The following is a 21,492-nucleotide window of genomic DNA, read 5'->3' on the forward strand; positions in this document are numbered from 1 at the left end:
GTGATTGGATTCTCTAAGCATGTTATCTACAATCTAGCCAGTCACGGTGAACCTACGACATGCGTGTCAGAAGTGACAAGTGAACTCATTTTTTTCGTTGATTTTTCTTTGTTAAATGGCATTTAAATATATAAAATAAATATCAAAAATATAAGTCTTTGTTTTACTATGGTTGCAAATATCAAAAAATGTCTATATGTGACACGGCACCAGAGTTAAGTTATGGTTTTTCAAAATGCTGACACGACGAGCTCAAAAGGTTCGCCATCACTGATCTAGCCTATAATACCATGCACACATCTTTTCCATAATAAAATTACCTTCATTTATGTATTATTAAAGTGAAGATTAGGCAAATTACCGAAAATTAAAAAGCTCATCTGATACATTTACATTAAATCACAAAACATAAATTTAAATTCCAAAATATGAGATTTACTCTAAAATTTGGTTTAATTGTATGGGTAATTTCCCCTTCACCCATGGCTACAGAGCCAGTCAGAACCGTAATCACTTCCTCCTAAGGGAACAGTCAGTATGGAGGTGACACACAGCTTTGTGTTGTCTTCTGTTCTCATTTTCCAGGTTTATTTTGCACTGCTGCCAGAGAGGAAAAGAAAATATATTTTGTATTTTAATGAGTCAATTATATACAGCTGAGAGAAGGCAAAAGTAAAAGTTTGTACAAGCTGACTAAACTAATTTGTGGGCTTTGAAAGCATTTTTACAAAAGGCTACATAATATTTAGATGGATTTTAATGTCCTGTCCTTTTTGGCTTTTGAACCACAATCTTCAGCAAAATCCTATGCCAGCTTATGATTCCTGCCCTGTAATTGTTTCCCAGAAACCATTCTAAACCAACCAGCATTATTTTTATATAAATCACCGTTTTATTAAAAATGGAACAAGCCTACCGGTGTGCCTCAGTGGTTGAGCATCGACCTATGAACCAGGAGGTGACAGTTCAATTCCTGGCCCAGGCACACGCCCGGGTTGTTGGCTCAATCCCGGTTGGGGGCCTGCAGGAGGCAGCCGACCAATGATTCTCTCTCATCATTGATTCTATCTCTCCCTCTCCTTTGCCTCTCTGAAATCAATAAAAATATATACTTTTTAAAAATGGAGCCACTCTGTAAAGTACATGATTTTCTAACCACCATGCTGTACATCTGAAACTACTACAGAATATTATTGAATATAAACTACAAGTAAAAAATAATTAAATATGTATATGTAGATAAAAAATATATAAGCTCTAACCGGTTTGGTTCAGTGGATAGAGCATCAGCCTACGGACTAAAGGGTCCCAGGTTCGATTCTTGTCAAGGGCATGTACCTTGGTTGCAGGCACATCCCCAGTAGGGGGTGTGCAGGAGGCAGCTGATTGATGTTTCTCTCTCATCAATGTTTCTAACTCTCTACCTTTCTCCCTTCCTCTCTGTAAAAAAAAATCAATAAAATATATATATATATATGTGTATATATATATACATATATATATATATATACATATATATATATATATAAAATGTTCCTTTGACTTTGTGCATATGGTAATTGATATGAGTTGAATGTGTCACCTCAAACAGATGTGACCTTAGTTGGTCTTCACAGAGGTATTTAACTTGAAATGCAGTCACTAGGGTGGACCTAATGCATGACTGATGCTCTTACGAAAATGGGAAATTTGGACAGAAACAGATATGCACAGGGAGGAGAGACAGAGACATGGGGAGGACAGCATTTGAAGATAAAAGCAGAGATCAGAGTGATCTATCTAGAAGCCAAAGATTGCCAGCCAACCATCAGAAAGCTGGGAGAAGCATGAAGAGATTCTCCCTTACAGTCCCCTGAGAAAATCAACCCTGCTGAGATTTCGACTTTGGCTATCGATTGATGGTTTGCAAATTAATGTAATTAACCTCTGTCACTGACAATAAAGTTATGTTATTTTAAGCCACTCAGTTTTTTTAAAATATATTTTTTATTTATTTATTTCAGAAAGGGAGAGAGAGAGAGATAGAAACATCAATGATGAGAGGGAATCATTGATTGGCCTCCTGCATGCCTTGTAATGGGAACTGAGCCTCAACCACAGCATATTCCTTTGACTGGAATCAAAACTGGGACCCTATAGTCCGCAGGCCAATGCTCTATCCACTGAGCCAAACCAGCTGGGGCTAGCTACTCAGTTTTTGATGCTTTCTTACAACAGCCCTACGAAAGGCCTAAATCTCAACCTACCCATGCCTCTAAGGCCCTACCAGGCAACTACAGTCAAACCTACTCTGCAACCAAGGTAGCCAGTTACCTCCTCAACCACAATCTCTCCTCCAGGACATCTCTTTGCGGAGTTATACCACCTGCTGGTATAACTCTGTATTTGCTTTCCTAGATTTCTCATTGGACTGAGTCTGATTGCTCTTTAACTTTTTAGTGCTCTGTAGAGTGTCTGGCACAAAGTAAGTGCTGTAAATAAATTAATGTGTATCATCAGCTGATGGCTATGGCCAGTTTTTCCATGTACAATATGTGCCTTCCAGGGTATCCCCCTTTCCTTTGGCTGGCTCCCTCTGATGCTGACCACATGCCATCCGTCAGCACACACTTCTGCCATGTGAACTGTCTCACCATTTCTGAGGTCAGTTTGGCACCTGAACATGGGACAATCCAGGTGGTAGAGCAGAAACATACTGTTCTGAGTCCTAAAAGGCCCTCCTTTTGTCTAGGAGACATCATGGACAAGGTTCTCTTATCTTGGTATGTGTTTTCCACCAGGTTCTAGTCTTTTTTGGTTTGTTCTGTTCCATGAGTAAATTGAAATGCTTAATAGTTAAATAGAAGCCTAAATGTTATCTGAAAACAACAAGAAAATTTGCAATTGCAAAGAAACAAAACAATATGCAATTAAAAACACACACAACTAAATGGAGAAAAATAATGTTAGTATTTATCTCTGGGTAATTACATTGTGGTTCCTTTTCTTTGTTTTTTTTTGTTTTGTTTTCAAAATTGTCCAAATTAATCTGTATTACTTTAATCTATATCATTATATTTTAAATTTTATTGTGGGTGTTTCCTAATTACATCTTACAGATTGTTTTGTTCTATTATGGAACTCACTATCAAATACTTCAATTGCTGTTGACCACATAAATCTGACATTAGAGTGTTCCAATTAAAGCTGCATAAAAACAGAAATCTCAAAGGAAAAATTGCTCAGAGGAATTAATTACAGCTTAACAAAATAGAGAAAATGGATACTTAATTCATTATTTCAACATTACTGAGTGTGTTTCATGTGTTGGGTAGTTTGCTAGATGTTAAAAAATTAATTTGATAGTAATACACATTCAGAGCTGGTAGGAATCTGAGAGACCACTGAGTCTGAAGTTCTTTGTTCATAGACAAGGAAACAGAATAATAGGAGAAAATGCCAGGGTTGACCTAGAACATATGTGAAGACAAACATAGTTTCTGCCCTCAGTCAGATCAAGATACCCACAACTAAAATTTGTGTCAAGCTCTAGCTGGTTTGGCTCAGTGGATAGAGCATCGGCCTGGAGACTGAAGGGTCCCAGGTTCAATTCTGGTCAAGGGCACATGCCCAGGTTGTGGGCTTGATCCCCAGTACAGGGTGTGCAGGAGGCAGTTGATCAATGATTTTCTCTCATCACTGATGTTTCTATCTCTTTCTCCCTCTCCCTTCTCTCTGAAATCAATAAAATATTTAAAAAAAAATTGTGTCAAAATGCTTAAAGAGTAAAGGCAGGGGTGTAACAGTACCATGGAGAAAGGGTCTCTGCCCCAGATTAAGGGACAGCAAAGGAGGCCTATTAAAGACACTTACATTCTATCTGAGAACCAAAGAAATGAGCAGAAGCCTGCCAAGTGACTACACAGGAATGGCCAAATGCCCAGAGAGAACTGTATACAAAAGCCCAGAGTTATGAGACAGCAGCAGTGCCTGCTTAGAGACTGCCCCAAAATTCAGCCTGTCTAAGGCAGAGAGGGCGCAGTGGTCTGGAGTGGCATGGGGGCGCAGGAGGAGATCTGAGAGTGAGGGGGAGTTGATGAGTAGGTTGCAGAGGAGGGAGGGTATATGTTCAAGTGCACAAGCTGGGAATTGGTAGGGCTGCCAGTGATCATATGAGAAGGGCTTTACATGCGCCAGCAGAATATGTGGCTTTATCTCTAAGGCTCTGTGATGGCAACAGATAGACTTAAGCCTATGAGTAGCATGAATTGCCTGGATTTTAGGGGTTAATGCAGGGAAATCAGTTAAGGAGTGACTGTCATAATCTTATTGAGAGATTGGTTGTTGAGGAGATAGCAGTGGAGAAGGAGAAGTAAGAATAGACCATGTTATTAGTTCAACACAAGGTCACAAGTATATATATACACTGTTCTGATCATAAAGTAAGTTACTACCTCTTTTATGTGGGCCAAAAAAACAAGATACAAATATTAATTAACATCTTAGAGCTTATACCTTAAAACCAAAATAAGTACTCATTGCCAGGTTAAAAATTAAAGGGCTTTGTAAAACTGTTTACTCTTTAGCTTCATAAAACTGTTCCTTTTGTTCCCTAACAAAAAAATATCAAACAAAATAAATAGATGGACAAAATAGGAATAAAAGTTACCTTGGCCTCATGAATTAAAATCGCTCACATAATGTAAATGACTATAAAAAACACCTAATTTTACATAAAAAAGAGTCATAATTGAAACATTAATTCTTTGATACTTTAAAAATAAATGGATTTGCATATAATATGAAATTATTTTGGAAATGTATATTCTCTGGGATTCATATTCTTTTGTTTTCTGCTTTCCAGTAGATGAGTAAATCACCTAAATGTAGGATTCCATGGCTTTCCCAATTACTTCACACTCTTAAAACCTTTATTATTCTATATAAGTCCCTTGAAGGAGGAAAGAATAGAGACAATAGGATGTCATGTAGCTTCTATCATCACCAAAATTTTTATCTCCCTTCAAAATACACCAACTTCGGCATAATGGATCTTTATAGACCGAGATATTTCCTGGTTTGTCTGTAACCATTGCAGGCTACTAACTACTTGAATATACTGTATCTTTTCTTTCAATCGTTCAAAATGCTTTGATAACAATTAAACTTCAGTTATCTATCACATCTAACCATAACTGATATGGAATGTGGCATATATAAAAACATCTATTTATCTACATATGGGAACAGTTATAAAACCACATTTACTTTCTCACAGAACAGTTTGGGAATTTAAAAAGCAGGCAGTATTCTACCTGGATGAGGAAACTAAAACAAAATATTTTGTTACTACTCACAGAGAAAAACTGTGGGGAAGTGGGGGGGAAAAAAACAACTATCTCTGAAGCCCATTTCAGTGTTGAACAGCTGAAGTTTCAGGATATAGATTCAGGTATTAATCTCTAGCCAAGCCTTTGAGAAAGTTATTTTAAACCTCAGCCAAATTCACTGTTTTAATTATGCAAAACTCACTCGTTTAATAAACCCACTCTACAGCCCACTGCTCAAAGTCTTTAACAGCAGGATTCTAATAGAGCCAGGTCCAAAATGGAAATGGTGCCATCTGCATCACCCCACCCGCTCCGGCAGCACTGCTATTAAATTAATCGTACAGTCTGCAGGATAAAACAGCAGAGACCCCACTGGTGTGGAACCAGTTGAGTTTCTGTTTAACCCCCAGCAGATAGAAACACAGAGCCAGCTCAGTCGCGGCTAGTCAATCTGTACCTAAGAGCTGTGTCCAATTTCCCTGACCAACGGAATTAAGAACCAAAGAAGGAAAGGGAAAAGTAAGAAGACATTAGTTCCCTGGCTACAAATATAAATAGGTTTCGATTGAGTAAGCTTCAATGTCCCTGATTGTATAAGAATTGGCTGGCCAATATAAAATGAATTTAAACAATAGGATTAAAGATAGAATGTCTGCAGCATGAGTCCAGGTCTTCACAAAAGGAAGGACATGAAGCATATCTTTTTTAAATGACATTTTAAATATATATTTACATATTGGTATAATTTTAGGTAAATTATTACTTCTATTATTTGAAACTGTACTATTTTGCAATTTTGATATTTACTACAGGTCATTTTGCATTATCCAGTTTTGACATAATAAATATTAGACGACATTCAATTTTTATCCCTCCAAAATTCTTTTACTTTCTGTCGGTATCACACAATAATAGTAATTATGTTTTCTTTCTGCCCTGGCAAAAATTAAAATGGTCAGTTTCACCCAAAACTCATGGGAAACTGACCATTGAGGAGACCTGGACATATTTAGAAATATGTTTTTTGCTTTCCATGTTTCTTTAAAGTTATATGACTCCCTCCAAACACACACACACACAAATTAGGCTTGTAAAATGAGCAAGACAATGCTGGTCATGCAGCACTGTAGTAACTGGGTTCAGCTCACTTGAAAGGGATATTAATCATCATGCCTCACCTTCCATATCCCACTTAATGCTTAGTAAGAAAGTTGTAAGGCCTTGCAGTACGTAGTGGGTAATTTAATGACTGCATTTCTATACCAAATATTTTAAAGGTATTGCATGGAATAAAAGAATTCAAGGTTAAGATAAATTGAACCCTCACTCATTATAGTATACTAGAGGCCTGGTACACGAATTCGTGCACAGGTGGGGCCCAGCCATCCTGTCCTGATGGGGGCCCATCAGGCTGGGCTGGTGGGGGGGAAGGGCTGTGGGCAGTTGACGGCCAGCCCCGCCCCCAATCAGGGTGTTGAGGGCCAATCGGGGGCAGGGCCTGCTGCGGGGGGAGGCCAATCAGGGCCCGGATCAGGCTGGTTGGCTGCTGCAGTGCATGTCATAGCCACGGTCATTCTGGTTGTTCTGGTTATTCCGCCATTCCAGTTGCTGGAATTTTATATATATAGATTATTAAAAATGTTTGCTAATAAGTCAAAAATATGATTGTGGTACTATCTTAGTAAATATTGGATGTAGATAATTTAAAGATTATCATACATTTTGAAGTTATTTCTATTCTAATCATTAAACATTATTTCTATATGTGTGCCTGAAGTTAAATGAGAAGTAAATGTACTTATTTAAACACTATCAAAAATTAAAACAAAAGAAGACTAAATATGAAAACTTCCCTTTCTCATATAAATGTGTATATATACACTAAATAAAAATTAAAATAAACACAAAATTAAACATTTACCTTTAGTTTGAAGTTTCCTTTCAGGTTTCTCCTCTTTTTCAGTTTTTTCTTTGCGTATTTCTAGGGGAAAATAGAATTTATAATTTAAAAAGTCTTTTTGAAAATGTGCAAAATATAGACAATAGCTATGACTCCATAGCTATTCACCATGATACCTCAATCATTATATCTAACAATAACAAACAAGCTTACAGATGCCTAAAATGAAAGATTTTATAACATATTGCTACAAAAAATTACTCATTTATTGAAATAAAGAAAAAATGTGAATTACCTCAGATTAGAGTTATATGAAAAAGTTTAAAAACTTATATCAATGGAAATATATTGTCACTGTTTTCAGTGTAAAAATTGATCCCAAAGTATAATTATGTTTTATATCAGTTACTCTCTTTTTAAAAATATATATATTTTTATTGATTTCAGAGAGGACAGGAGAGGGAGAGAAAGATAGAAACATCAATGTGTGAGAATCACTGATTGGCTGCCTCATGCAAGCCCCACACTGGGGGTCAAACATGCAACCCATGCATGTGCCCTGACTGGGAATTGAACCGTGACCTCCTGGTTCATAGGTCAATGTTCAACTACTGTGCTACTCCGGGCAGGCTGTTTATATCAGTTACAAATTAAGAATACTTAGCAAGAATGTCACTTAGATTTAGGAAGATTTACTTTTTACATATTAAATTAAGAATTTGTGAAACGAACTGTAACAACTATCTCATAAAATATGTATATATCAGAAGCAGTGACTCTAAGCTATATTTATAATCAGAATTTGGTATTTAATTTAACCAATAATTACTGTAAGCAGATATGACCCATTTCATAAAATAAGTTAGTCGTTACATTTTTCTAAACATCAGGTTTTAAGAAATATATTTAATTTGCTGCTAGCTTCAGTACATATGCATTTGCAAGGATTAGAAAATGAAGTTAATTCTGAATTTGCAGTTAATTTGGATAGATGTAATTTGAGATTAGAGTTTGCAAATATGATTACTACCTCTGAAAAGTGACTTAATCTTAAATTCCATGGTTTTTCTTAGGAAAATGCTAATGAGGTTTACTTATTTAATTATCACAACTTTATCCCACAGATGGTCTGTCATGGTGCTAATTACTGTATATATTTTAAACTCTCCATTTGTAAATTAAACTTTAAATTTTGGTAATTTTTCTATAAGTTTAAAATCAAGACTAACCATAAGGAAATCCTAAATATCTTCAGAAAAGACAGTTACTGATTCCTGTTCTTCTGTTAAGGAGGTAACCACCACTGTGAAGATTTCCTTCCCTCATTTTTCCTCATTAATTCATCATCAGACTATGCAGGGCCACTGCTCTACCCTTATTCCATCCCTGACTTTGAATATGGCAATAGAGATATGGCAATAGAGATATAAAAGAGGTAAGATACTCACATCTCTTTAAAAACACAATTCACTAAGGTGCCAGGAAAGATCTCCATAGGGCATAGGAAACGTTCATCTTCCTGGATCTCTGGTTTTTTTTGTTTTGTTTTGTTTTGTTTTAATTTCTTCCTTATATGTCTATAGATCCTACTTCAAAGCAGGGTTTGTCATCTTAGCATCATTGACTTCTTGGGTTGAGTGGATCATTATTTGGAGTGCAGTGGGCCTATTCTGTGCACTCATGGTATTTAGCAGCACCTCTGGCCTCTATGAACTCAATGGCTATAGTCTCATCCCTAGTCATAACTATGAAAAATGTCTTTAGACCAGTGGTTCTCAATCTTCCTAATGCCGTGACCCTTTAATACAGTTCCTCATGTTGTGGTGACCCCCAATTTCATTGTTACAAATTGAACATAATTCAAGCATAGTGATTAATCACAAAAACAATATGTAATTATATATGTGTTTTCCGATGGTCTTAGGCCACCCCCGTGAAAGGGTTGTTTGACCGCCAAAGGGGTCGTGACCCACAGGTTGAGAACCACTGCTTTAGACGTTGCCAAGTGCCCCTGTAGGGCAAAATGATCCCCAAGAATATGTTGAGGTGGCTCAGAATTATATTTCTTTCGCTTACCCTTTTGCATTTGGGTTCTTTAGTATTTTCATTATTGGGTAACAAAAATAGCGTTGCATCGTAATGTATCATGTAGAACTACATGTGTGGAAACTTTTGATCAGTGTTTTAAGAAATGTATTGTGTTTGCAAAGGCATAATAAAATTTCATCTTATAGATGAAAGGCAAAAAAAAAGCTAACAGTAAATACACACACACACAGAACTGGTATCTTTAGAACAGTTTTAAAGACACAAGATAATCAGCCCAATTAGTTTATCACCATGCAGATTTACACTGTCCAACGCAGTAACTACTAGACACATGTGAACATTAAGGACATGATATGTGGTTGGTCCAAATTGAGATGTGATATAAGGATAAGTACACACTGGATTATGAAGACTTAGTGGAAAGAAGAATGTAAAATATCTCATTAATAATTTTACATTAGTTACAGATTGTAATGATATAATGTTGGATATAATGAAGTGATGGTTTTAAATTTATGTGTCATCTTGGCTAAACTACTATTCCAAGTCATTTAAATGAACACTACTCTTAAGAGTTGCTGCAAAGGTGTTTTGCAGATGTAATCAAAATCCCTAATCCATTGATGTTAACTAAGAAAATGATTCTGGATCATCTGTGCGGGCTTGTCTGATTCTATTGGGAGGCCTTGCAAACTGACCTGAGGTTTCTGAGGGAAAGGGAAGAAATTCTCTCTTTGGCTACGGTTTTGGTCCCTGCGTGTGGGCTCAAGTTTTCCCATGACCTTCCCTTCCTGACTTATATAGTCAGTCCCCACAATCACATAGGACAGCTCCTTATAATGAATGTCTCAATATAAAATATATTAGCAAAATTTCCTACTGGTTCTGCTTCTCTGGGTGAACCCTGATATCCTGATTGGAGTAAATATGTTATTAAAATTAATTTTTATAATTATTTTTACTTTTTTAATGTGGCTCCTTAAAATTTTTAAATTACATATGGGGCTCACAATTTATTACTATTGGACGTCATTGGTCTAGTCTTATGGGTGGGCAAATGATCTCTTTTAAAATCTAAAGTCATCTACAGGGTTAAATATTTTACAAGTGAATTGAAAAACTAAACTTAGAATGTCCCCCTGCCAATGCTATCCTACTTCCTTCCTCTGATGCTAACCAACAAGGGCTGTGGAGAGGATTGGCTCCTTGTATAATTTAGGCCAAAAAAAAAAGCAGTATATTGTCAAAGACAAGAGTCTTTGGATATGTTAAGGGAGTCACCTTAAGAAATGATTTCTTACTCCATGTAATGATGAATTTGAATACAGAAAAGGGATGAAATATTATAAATTAAAATGTTACATGAAATGCTACATTCATTGTGAAATGAGAGGCTTTAAAATGGTCATTTAGAATAGTTTTCCTTTAGAGGTAGGGGTGTGTGTGTGTGTGTGTGTGTGTGTGTGTGTGTGTGTTCCACACACATCTGTTGGCCCCTCAGAAGAATAAAAGAGAGATTCCGGAAATCACACAGGAGGATTAGACTTGAGTTAGAATCTCTGCAGGATTCGGTGCTAACGACATCCTGCCTGGAAATCCTTCACAGCCCCCCAGCCTGTCTTATTCTGGGGAAATACAGTGCTTGGACAGGGTGGTGCTCTAAGGGACTAGGTCGGCTGTGTTGGTGCACAACAGTGTTTCCTGCAAGGTAGGTGGAGGCTTGTGCATGAGGAAACTCTATGGTTAATAGAGTAAACACAACCTAATTGTGTAACTCAGACCAGTTTCAAAGATAAAGCCCCATTTATTTATTTTTTTATTTTATTTTTTGCTGATGCTGCACTTCAGCCTAATCCAAACCAGGACAACCCAATGATCTGAGCAGATTCACTCAGCGTTTTTGCAAGTAGAAGTTATAGATACACACACACACACACACACACACACACACACACACACACACACACACACACATCTCTGCAGCTCCGAATGAGCAGAAATACGACAACTTATATGAGCATTTTTTTTGCAGGAACATCACAAATTGATTTTTTTTTAACTGATGTTCCTTTGAAGACCCTTAGTACTTCTATGGAGGCAAGTGTGGACAAGCACAGCTAACCTTGTAAAAGCATACATACACCTACATTCGTTTCTCATAAAGTACAAAAGGAATTCATTTCTGATGATTCAAACTTAAGGATAAGTTAAATGCCTCTGCATCTTTTGTTGCCACATTGCATTTTCTCTGCGGATTGGATTCCATCACTGGTGTCACCCTCTGGCTATCGGATGTCTGAAGAATCCAGTAAAGCCTCTGCACAGTGTGCCAGTTCTCTCTCCACACACTTCAGCCAGGAAATGATGACCATCCAGGCACCAGTCCAAATGAGTACAACATGCTACCAATTTAGACTTCACAAGCAGCTGATGCCTGCTTTGTTACTCTCCATTGATCTTGTCAACTAAGAGCCATTTGTATACTAGTAAGAACACAAAATTAAATTTAAAAGATTTAAATTGGTAAAGTAGAAATTTATTGCTCTATGGTTTTCAGCAAACTTCAAACAAAAATAAAATTCCTTCTATTATATTAATACTAGCTTCTAGTTATTTAATAATGGCCATAGACAGGTGACTGCTTCCACTGTGTATAAAATGACAGCAATGTATGACAGCAAAAAAAACCTGCATGTAACATCATGCCAGTCTAAGAACAGTTCACTTGGACATGAACCAATCCCGGACACAGGGACAAAGAAGAAAGTCAAAACAGTCACTATTTATCTCCAAATATGTGTGCTTTGCAATTAGGTTAGAGACCTGTAAGTCTCAGCATCCGGTCCTGGTTAGAATCATAAGCCATTTTGGTACCAGTAAAGCTTAAAGATTGTTTTGTAACTTATAAGGTCCAAGATTCCCTTGGTGGCCCAAATTAGAATGCTTCAGTATAATGCAGAATTTTCTGGTCTCCTAGTGAATGCTGCACATTCTACGGGGAGCACATAATTACTCAATAGACCAGCAATTTTCAATTGGTATGCCGCAAGAATTTTTAAAACATGCAATACCTGACTATTTAGTCAGATGCACTGATCTCTTTTCCCTTAGATTGTCAAATAAAAAAAGTGACAACAGCCAACATAACAATAGCAGTATGATGTGAATGAATTAAAATTATACCTTTTTTTTGTCAGATCGGCAAAAAATATAATATATTTTTTGGTGTGCAGCAGAATTTTAGTAATTAGTTTAAGTGTGCCATGAGATGAGAAAGGTTGAAAATTGCTGCAATAGACAAAATCTTTAAAATGTCTCCAAATTAGAAGTGACGATTTGTTTTATTAGCTTGGTTCTCCTTCATCTTCTTTAGGCATTTAATTCTATCAAAATGTGTTCATCTAAGCTCTCTGTCTCCCATGATGCCAATAGCAATCAGGGACCAACAGATTTTCCCAAGACTCTCTGAGATCACCTTTTTCATATGTAACTTGGGAAAAGAGGCCATGGGTACTAAAAAGGAAAAGAATGCCAGCAATAGCAATCAATGGGACCAAAATTAGTGAAACTAGGTTGCTCTAATGATTCTGAAGAATAACTTTATTTTGTAGTGAAGTCTTTCTGGGTTCTTTTGTTATACTACATGCATTTCGCTTGTGATAAGTAGTTTCTATCTACTCACAATCATAACAAAGCTTATTGTTGAGTAGGTAGTTTATCATTTTGTTTAAGACTTACGTGACCAGTTTAAAGCAATTTTTCTCTATCTGTATCGCACATTGTTAATAAATAAAAAATATTATGAATCAAGATTTTTAAATAACAGACCCAAGAAGTTGAAGGGGTAATCTCTGTCACCAAGGCAACCATCCTGATTCTTTTAGATGACAACCCAGTTTACTAAATTATTATGAGGATTGTGAATTTCAAAGAATGCCTTTTATCATTATGTTTTCTATATATATCTCACAAGCACCAGACAATATAGGATGCCCACGTACATTTTTTTCTAATTTTAATATTAAAAATTCAAATTATTTATTCATTTGAACATATCTCTATTTGCAAGATTCAGCCAATTGTGATTAGTATACAAAAGTTTAATTATGAAAAATAACCAAGCACACCTTTTCATCTTTTTAGTAACTAATTAAGAAATATTATGGGGATCTTTTTTGTTGAATTCTCACTATTTTAGATAAATATACCAAATGATGTATAAGCCTTTGTATTTTCCATGATTTTCTGATGATTTTTCTGTGGGTAAACAAAAATTCTGAGGAAAGTACACTACGGGCCAACTATTACTGAAGGAAATAAAGAGAAACATTTTCTCCCCCTCAAAGCACCTTGTGTTTGTGGTTCAGTGGGCATACACTTCAGATACAGTGATAGGCAAATATTGAGGACAGTTTCCTTCAGTAATGTTGAATACCATAAGCATAAAAATAGTTTGGATCTTTATTTTGTTAGGTTTGATTCTTTGGTAAATGTCATAAAATAAGATAAACTTTAAAAAAAAAAATTAGTAGTGTCAGCACAGCATACTATTGACCCCTACAAAAATTTTAAAATAAATGAAGATAATACCTATTCCATTTCATTTTTACCATTAACTTAGTCATCTCACATGAATCCATTTTTTCCTTTGAATTTTATTTTCTCAATTATAAAATGAGATGCTATTTCCCACATGTCCATAAACCAGACAGAGGTGGAAATGATTACATATGAGACCGTTTAGGAGATAATCACTAGTGGAGCTTACAGATTTGGATGAGGTTTTGACGGTGTCAGTATTTGAGCTTCATATTGGATGATATACTAGACAGGATCAATGTGGCTGTACATCAGAATCACCTGGGGAGATTTTAAAATCAATTCCTGAGCTGCAGTCCAAACTTAATCAATTACTGTAGTCTCTCATGGTGAGGAACCTTTTAGAGCTCTCCAATTTCAATCAGCTCTCAGGTGGTTTGAGAACCACAGTCAGAATACTGTCTAGACCGATGTTTCTCAAATTTTAATGTGCATGTGAGTCGCCTGGGGAATCTTCTTAACATGCAGATTCTGATTCAGTTGGTCTAGAAGGAGCCTGGTTCTGCATTTCTAAATCACTCTCAGAAGATGCTAATGTGGCTGCTCCGTGGAGGACATTTGAGTTGTGATACAATTCAGGGAGAGTCAAATACATTGGTTTTGCTGAAATCCTTTGGGAAAAGCATAGTCTTCTCTCCTGCGTTACTAAAGCAAAAAAAGAAAAACACACACACACACACACACACACACACACACACACACACACACGCGCGCGCGCGTACATATTGGCCTCAAGCTTCTGGTGATCATAATTGCCAGGAAGAGAATATCCTGACTGAGAATTAAGCAAGTGAAACAGATGAACAAAGCAAGGTCAGGAGTAAAGAGAGAGAGGTGCGGGGGGGATTTACTAATGACATTAAAAAACCTATATCTCTACATCTTCAAACCAATTTTACTCTTGTATTTTTCACTTATTTGAAGTAATAAAGTATATTTTCCACTAAGCCAGTTTGAAATGGATTTTGGTCTTTTGTGGACAAAATAATTCTAATGAAGACATCATTTGAATTTGATACACAGAGTTGAGAGCCACTGATAAATTTTCTGTTTTGATTTTTTAAACTATATTTTTATTGATTTCAGACAGAGGAAGGGAGAGGGAGAGAGAAATAGAAACATCAATGATGAGAGAGAATCATTGATTGGCTGTCTCCTGCACTCCCCCTCCTGGGAATGGAGGCCAAAACCCAGGCATGTGTCCTGACTGGGAATCAAACCATGACCTCTTGGTTCATAGGCCTAAGCTCAACCACTGAGCCATACTGACTGGGCTCTGTTTTGATTTTTTAAAATTTATTTTTCAGCCAGCTTTTCTAAATGAAAATACATAATCTGGAACAGGGACCACATTAAGCCATCTGCATTCAACCTGCACCTTAGTTTATCATGATTTGGGGAAAAGAAACATACAGAGCTAGAGAGAAGAGAGTCTGGAATACAATGGACTTACCAGCTTTCCATTCATACACACCTCAATTACATATCCAATTTTACTTACAGGTAAGAATGTAGCAGCACTGAGATTATTCTTGCTCTACCAAAAACGATTTAGAATGGTTGGGCCTGTATTGAGTTGTCTCAGACTGTCTTTTCATTCCCCATGAGGCTGGTGCCAATATCTGATCTCTTGCTTTCTTTGGCCTGTTCCTTCGGGCTCTGGTCGTACCCACTATTCTTTTCATCATCCGGGTTCTAGTTTCCTTGCCTTGATGGAGGCAAACTCTTTTTTTTTTTTTTAGCAGCACATGGTACTAAAGTTACCTGACATGGTGGGTCCAGAACTCACAACAGCTGCAACTACTTGGGAAGTGCATTTCTGGGTCATTCACCATATTTCCATTTACCTCTGCTTCCTCAGCCTTTTTCATCCTAAAGCACACCTCCAGGCCCACTGTCTGTTCTCTCCGGGCTTTGTTACCCGGTCACTGCTGATCTGATCAATACTGAGAAAGACAGGGTATAAAGCACAGAGTTCTGTCCGAGCTTGAGGGCAGTATACAGCAGTGCAGCTATGAAGCTGAGTTCTGATTGAGACTTATTTAAAAAGGTCCAAAAATAAATGTATCTTCTTAACAATGTTACTCTGACCTACCTAGTAACCAATATTCTGAGGCTATGAATTTTAACAAGTTTAGTTACCTTTCCATTCTCCCTCCTTTTCTCCCCATATTTTTTCAGGCACTTAGTGTCCACCCTTGTCTAAGCCGCTGAAGCTGCCAGCAAAGATGGATGCAATGAAATCTCTGGCAGGGGAACTTGTCCATCTATCTTACTCACGGTGACTCGATGCAATCTTCTCAAGGGCCTAATCCTAAAGTCTTGAATATTTATGATGCTCAAATTTCCTGGCTTTTCCTTATTCACCCTGACGGCAAAGAGCTATTGTGGGTTTCAATAAAGTGAGAAAAATACACAATGAAGAACCTCAGTTTAAATTCACTGGGCTCTTTTTGACCTGAGAAGCTTTAGGGCAATTTAAAAACACAACTATAAAGAGGATGGAATTTGTTTTGCTCTAAGTAGAGAAGAGACTCTTCCTCTGCCATTGACATGCATCAGGTACAATCTTACAGAAATATCAGTCATCGTATGTGGTCCTGTTCAAGCTTAACGACAGTCCCTTATTTCAAATAGCAAGTACAAATTTAACCAACACTTTAAGTGCATTTAAATAAAAATGCTTCATATAGACACCAGCAATTGAATGAACAACAAAAGCCTGATAATTTAGTTAATATAACTTAGCTAAATATTATTCAATATATCTGAATGGGAGAGAATATTAATGGAGATGTTAATAAAGAATAATTTAGATGAATAAAGATCAAATGTTTTCGAGGCTATCATTCCAGATTACAAAATAAAACTTTTTAATCCACAATTTTTTAATCTGAAGATGTATAAAATAATCCATTTTAAAATAAGGCTAAGCTCATAATATCACTTATTAAAAAATGCTTTCATTTTTTATTTTTTAAAGTATATTTTTATTGATTTTAGGAAGGAAGGGAGAGGAAGAGAAAGAGAGAGAGATCAATGATGAGAGAGAATTATCAATCACTTGCCTCCTTCCCACCGCCCCCCTACTGGGGATTGAGCTTGCATCCCCAGCATGTGCCCTGACCGAGAATTGAACTGTGACCTCCTGGTTCATAGGTCTACACTCAGTCTATGAACTGAGCTACGCTGGTCAGGTGAAATCTATTTTCTTTAGTCCACTTCAACTAATGTTTATAATTACATAGCATTTGTACCCAAGGTAGGGTACATAAGATGTCTCCTTAAATGTTCATTTTCTCATGTAGCTTTTTAAATAATATTACTAAAAATATATATATTCAGGTGATTTTAAAATCAATTCTGGCCATAGCCGGTTTGTCTCAGTCGATAGAGCATTGGCCTGCGGACTGAAAGGTCCCAGGTTCGATTCCGGTCAAGGGCATGTACGTTGGTTGTGGGCACACCCCCAGTGGGGGGGGTGCAGGAGGCAGCTGATCGATGTTTCTCTCTCATCGATGTTTCTAACTCTCTATCCTGCTCCCTTCTGCTCTGTGAAAAAAAATCAATAAAATATATTTTTTAAAAAAACAAAAACAAAAACAAGTAAAAATAAAATCAATTCTGCTCCTAGTAATCTTTCAAGAAGATATTTTTATACATGGTTTTAAACACATACTAGTATATCCCTTAGACTATTTTAACTAATAAGTGTTACCGACATTTTTTAAAAAGTACCCTAAATAACTATTTAATGTTTTTTTCTGTTGATTTGAGAAATCAAGGCAATACATTAAGAAACAATAATTAAATATCTTTGTGAGAATTTGCAATTTATGTTAATCATTACATGAAACTTAATTTTAAAATATTCCCACAGGACAATTCAAGTAAAAAAAAAAGAGAGAGAACAGATTCTTTATTAAATACTGGGTATTGACTCATGGAAAATATATTTTTATAGAATTTAATTTATGTATAAGTAAGAAATCATTATTTATTTGTTTGTTTGTTTTTTCCAACTGCAATAGACATATACACAAACTGTTATTTCCAGATAATGACTAGCTTAAAGTTTGGCTTTGTTCTAGGCACTATTCATTGAAGATTAGATGTCAAAAGACTATGTTTCTTACCTCAAAAGACTAATAAACTAATCTAGAATCTGTAACCTGGATGTAATGGTTAAAGTCTTTCTTGACTTCTTGAGTTCTCATCTTGGATTTGTGAGTCGGGAAACCTGTCTTTTCTCCTCTCCATAGCTTCATGACCACTGTCATTTCTGGATGGCTTTGTCACAGTCGTGCTTCACTGGTTTAGCTCCTGCTCTCACTGGTTGGTCAAATTAATATTTTCAAGTTTAACATACACCGAGTGGATTTTACCCCACACAGTGAGGTGATCATCACGTGCTCCAGCAAGGCTGAAGCTCCAAATCTGGATCCCACTGTTTGTAACCAGTGTGTTAGCGAGGTAGCAATAGAAGTCAGCAAGACCGCCTCTAAAATAAATATCCCCATGATATTGCTGCTAAACCTGGGCAGCAATAACTCAAACATTGTGATTGTGTCAAGTCTGGTTTATGTGTTGGCATTTTCTCAGTCACACTAAAAGTACCTGAGAATAATGTTCCTTACCCCCTATTTTCCCTTGCAGACATAATTCCTACTCTTTCCTGTAGAAATCTCTGCCCATCTGAGGCTCTTACTCCATAACTATACCACTTTTTCCTAGCCTTTACTGTGCCCATCTTTTGAATTTGTGAGCATGTCATTCAGCATAAGGATCTAGCTATTCCTGCAAGGAATTCTTGTGCACCACATCCAAGCATACCCTGGTAACTGTACTTCAGGATCCTACACAATACATACTGACTGAATATGCTTGTGCCTCCAAGATTATTATCCTCCACACTATCTCAGCCATCATGTCCCACAGTTACTACCTAAAAATAAAAACAAAAACAATCCAATATATATATATGTGTATATATATATATATATATATATATATATATATATATATAGTTAAGTGTCCATTCATCTGACCAGTTGCTATGACACGCACTGACCACCAGGGGACAGACGCTCAATGTAGGAGCTGCCATGACATGCACTGACCATTTAAAAATAAACGGTACTGTGGACCTGGCACTGACAAACCAACACTTAGCTTCCCCCAAGTGGGACACAGGCCCTGGCATCACCCTGGAGTGATACCCCACCAAATCACAGCCAACACTGCCGAGACCCCATGGCGCAAAATGCAGCCCCCAGCCTAAGCACAGCCCAGAAACGGTTGCTGTGGGTGCCGTGTAATAATGTCACATAGCAAAGCCTGGCTTCCTCCCCCCAGTGTAGTGATGGCGAACCTTTTGAGCTCGGCATGCCAGCATTTTGAAAAACCCTAGCTTAACTCTGGTGCCGTGTCACATATAGAAATTTTTTGATATTTGCAACCATAGTAAAACAAAGACTTATGTTTTTGATATTTATTTTATATATTTAAATGCCATTTAACAAAGAAAAATCAACCAAAAAAATGAGTTCGAGGGTCACCTCTGACACGCATGTCATAGGTTCACCATCACTGCTCTAGTGACTAGCCTCATTGGAGTTTCTTCAGCCCAGGAACATGACTTGCTTTATAGCCAGGTGCAAACACTTTACAGGTTAACCAAATGTTTGTGAACTGTTTTCCAGTGTCTCATCTCATTTGATCCTCACATAAGTCCTGGAGTATGTAGATAGGAGACTTGGTAGAATCCTATTGTCTTTTCATTAGCAAGACAATAGAGATTTAGAACGTTTAGAAACTTGACTCAACTGAAAAGTAGTAAGAAATGGTGGAACTTGAAAATGACTTTAGGTTTTCTCATTGCGCAGAACATAGTCAAACACTGCTACAGCTAAGAATTTTGCCCTTTGTTCTCCCTGCGTGATCTACAACAATAATCTGCCTCGTGTTGATATTTACTGCTGGGTTGCTGACTATTACCTGAAAGAGAAGTTGGGGTGCTTCACTGGGCTGGAAAAAGTTTAGCTAAATCAGAAAGCAGGTCTAATTAAGCAAGTTTATTCTACAACTATGAAAGGCTAAGTTGACTCACACATGTACAATACATATAACATTCTCACTGGCACCAATTGCATGCATGTGTTTCAATCTGTCATTATTGATCATGAATTGGTTGACACTTCTATTATAAAAAAAGGGCAAATAGTGATATTAAAATATTTCTTCTAATTAATTCCCTTTCAATGTGCATGAATCCGTGCATTGGGACACTAGTAATAATATAAGAAGACAAGTTTAGAATCAGTAAATCTTGCCGTGTGGAGAATAAAGATCATGGGTATCTTCTTGGGGCATTACCAAGACTACAGAATTCATCCCTCATTTTCGCAATCCCAATTCACAATGATCTGTGTATAGATGGATTCACACATCTATTGAAGAAGGCATCAATGAAATAATCAACTGAAAAACAGTGGGATCAGTTTCACTGGAAAGAATTGAGTATTTCTTTTCCTAACTATAAATCTTGATTTAATCATTAAATATTCTATATTAAAACTAAATTAAGGCTAAAACTCAAGTAAAGTATATTTAAGTCATGCTGAAGATCAATATTACTACAGAGAAAAAAATTAGTTTCAAAAGTGAAAAGAAAACCCACAAACCTTTTTTTTTCAAGGGAGGCTCTTCTATTTCTCCTAAACCAAGACAGAAAACAATAAATTAGAAAATCTTTTAACATAGCATAATATTGCTTCTCTATTTTCACATTTTATTTTTTAATTTTTAAAAACATCTATTTGTTTTGACAACAAAAGTCCTTATGTTACTTTGTTTTCAAAATTCCAGTTTTTAAATATAAACTTTGTTTAGGTACATTTATTAGACATAGTTCTACTTTTATGAGTTCAATAAAATTGTGGCAGTGATCCAAATTATACATCATAGTTCGTATATCATGTGAATTTCAGTTCTCTATTGTTCTTCTCCACCACTCACTGGGGCCAAGCAAATACAAATTCAGACAGAGTCATATAAAGGGCTAAAATAATTGGAGCCTTCCTGGTAGTCAAGGCTGAATAATGATGACTAAGGTTGTCCCTAAAAATGTCACTAAAATGCAGAATCAAAATGCTCTGTCTTTTCACATCTATTCAATAGTAATTTATGTGTAATTTGAGTTTATTTATTTTTATTTATTGACATATGAATATATATTAGTTGCATAATTGTTGTAACATTTAGAATGTGTCCCTCTATTCTACAGCTCCGTTTGATTCAATAAATTTACTTTTGATTATGATTTTAATAGGATTTGACTTTGAACATGACTTATGTGCATAAAACATTTATATGTATGTTTAGTTTTACAGTTACTTCAGCATTTCTAAAGATAAACTTGAGAAACAGCTATTACTTTCCTCCAAGAAACATGTAAATGTTTCTATTGTGTGCTTATAGTAGTACAATATAAGACCTTCTACTATATTGCTACTTTGATGGTAGCATTTACTATTGACATATTTGCCATATGGCAGATAAACTATAAGGTGAAAGCCAAACTCATTTACTGAGTTTGGCATTCTGTTGATTCTCTATGAGCACTCAGAAGTATAT

The 21,492-nt window shown here is 36.3% G+C and overlaps 1 protein-coding gene across 1 annotated transcript in view; it reads right to left on the reverse strand.

The window, feature by feature from the left end:
• The window catches only part of LOC118660039 (triadin-like), an 89,741-nt gene that overhangs the window by 10,567 nt on the left and 57,682 nt on the right, over positions 1-21,492 (reverse strand). Inside the window, exons 4-5 of the mRNA XM_036316999.1 lie at positions 20,541-20,573; positions 7,231-7,290 (exon numbers count right to left, since the gene is read on the reverse strand). Coding sequence (XP_036172892.1) covers positions 7,231-7,290; positions 20,541-20,573 — 93 coding nt within the window. The remainder of the gene's footprint in view (positions 1-7,230; positions 7,291-20,540; positions 20,574-21,492) is intronic.

This window comes from Myotis myotis, unplaced genomic scaffold (genome assembly GCF_014108235.1).
Source record: "Myotis myotis isolate mMyoMyo1 unplaced genomic scaffold, mMyoMyo1.p scaffold_m19_p_7, whole genome shotgun sequence".
Classification (NCBI taxonomy): Eukaryota; Metazoa; Chordata; class Mammalia; order Chiroptera; family Vespertilionidae; genus Myotis; species Myotis myotis.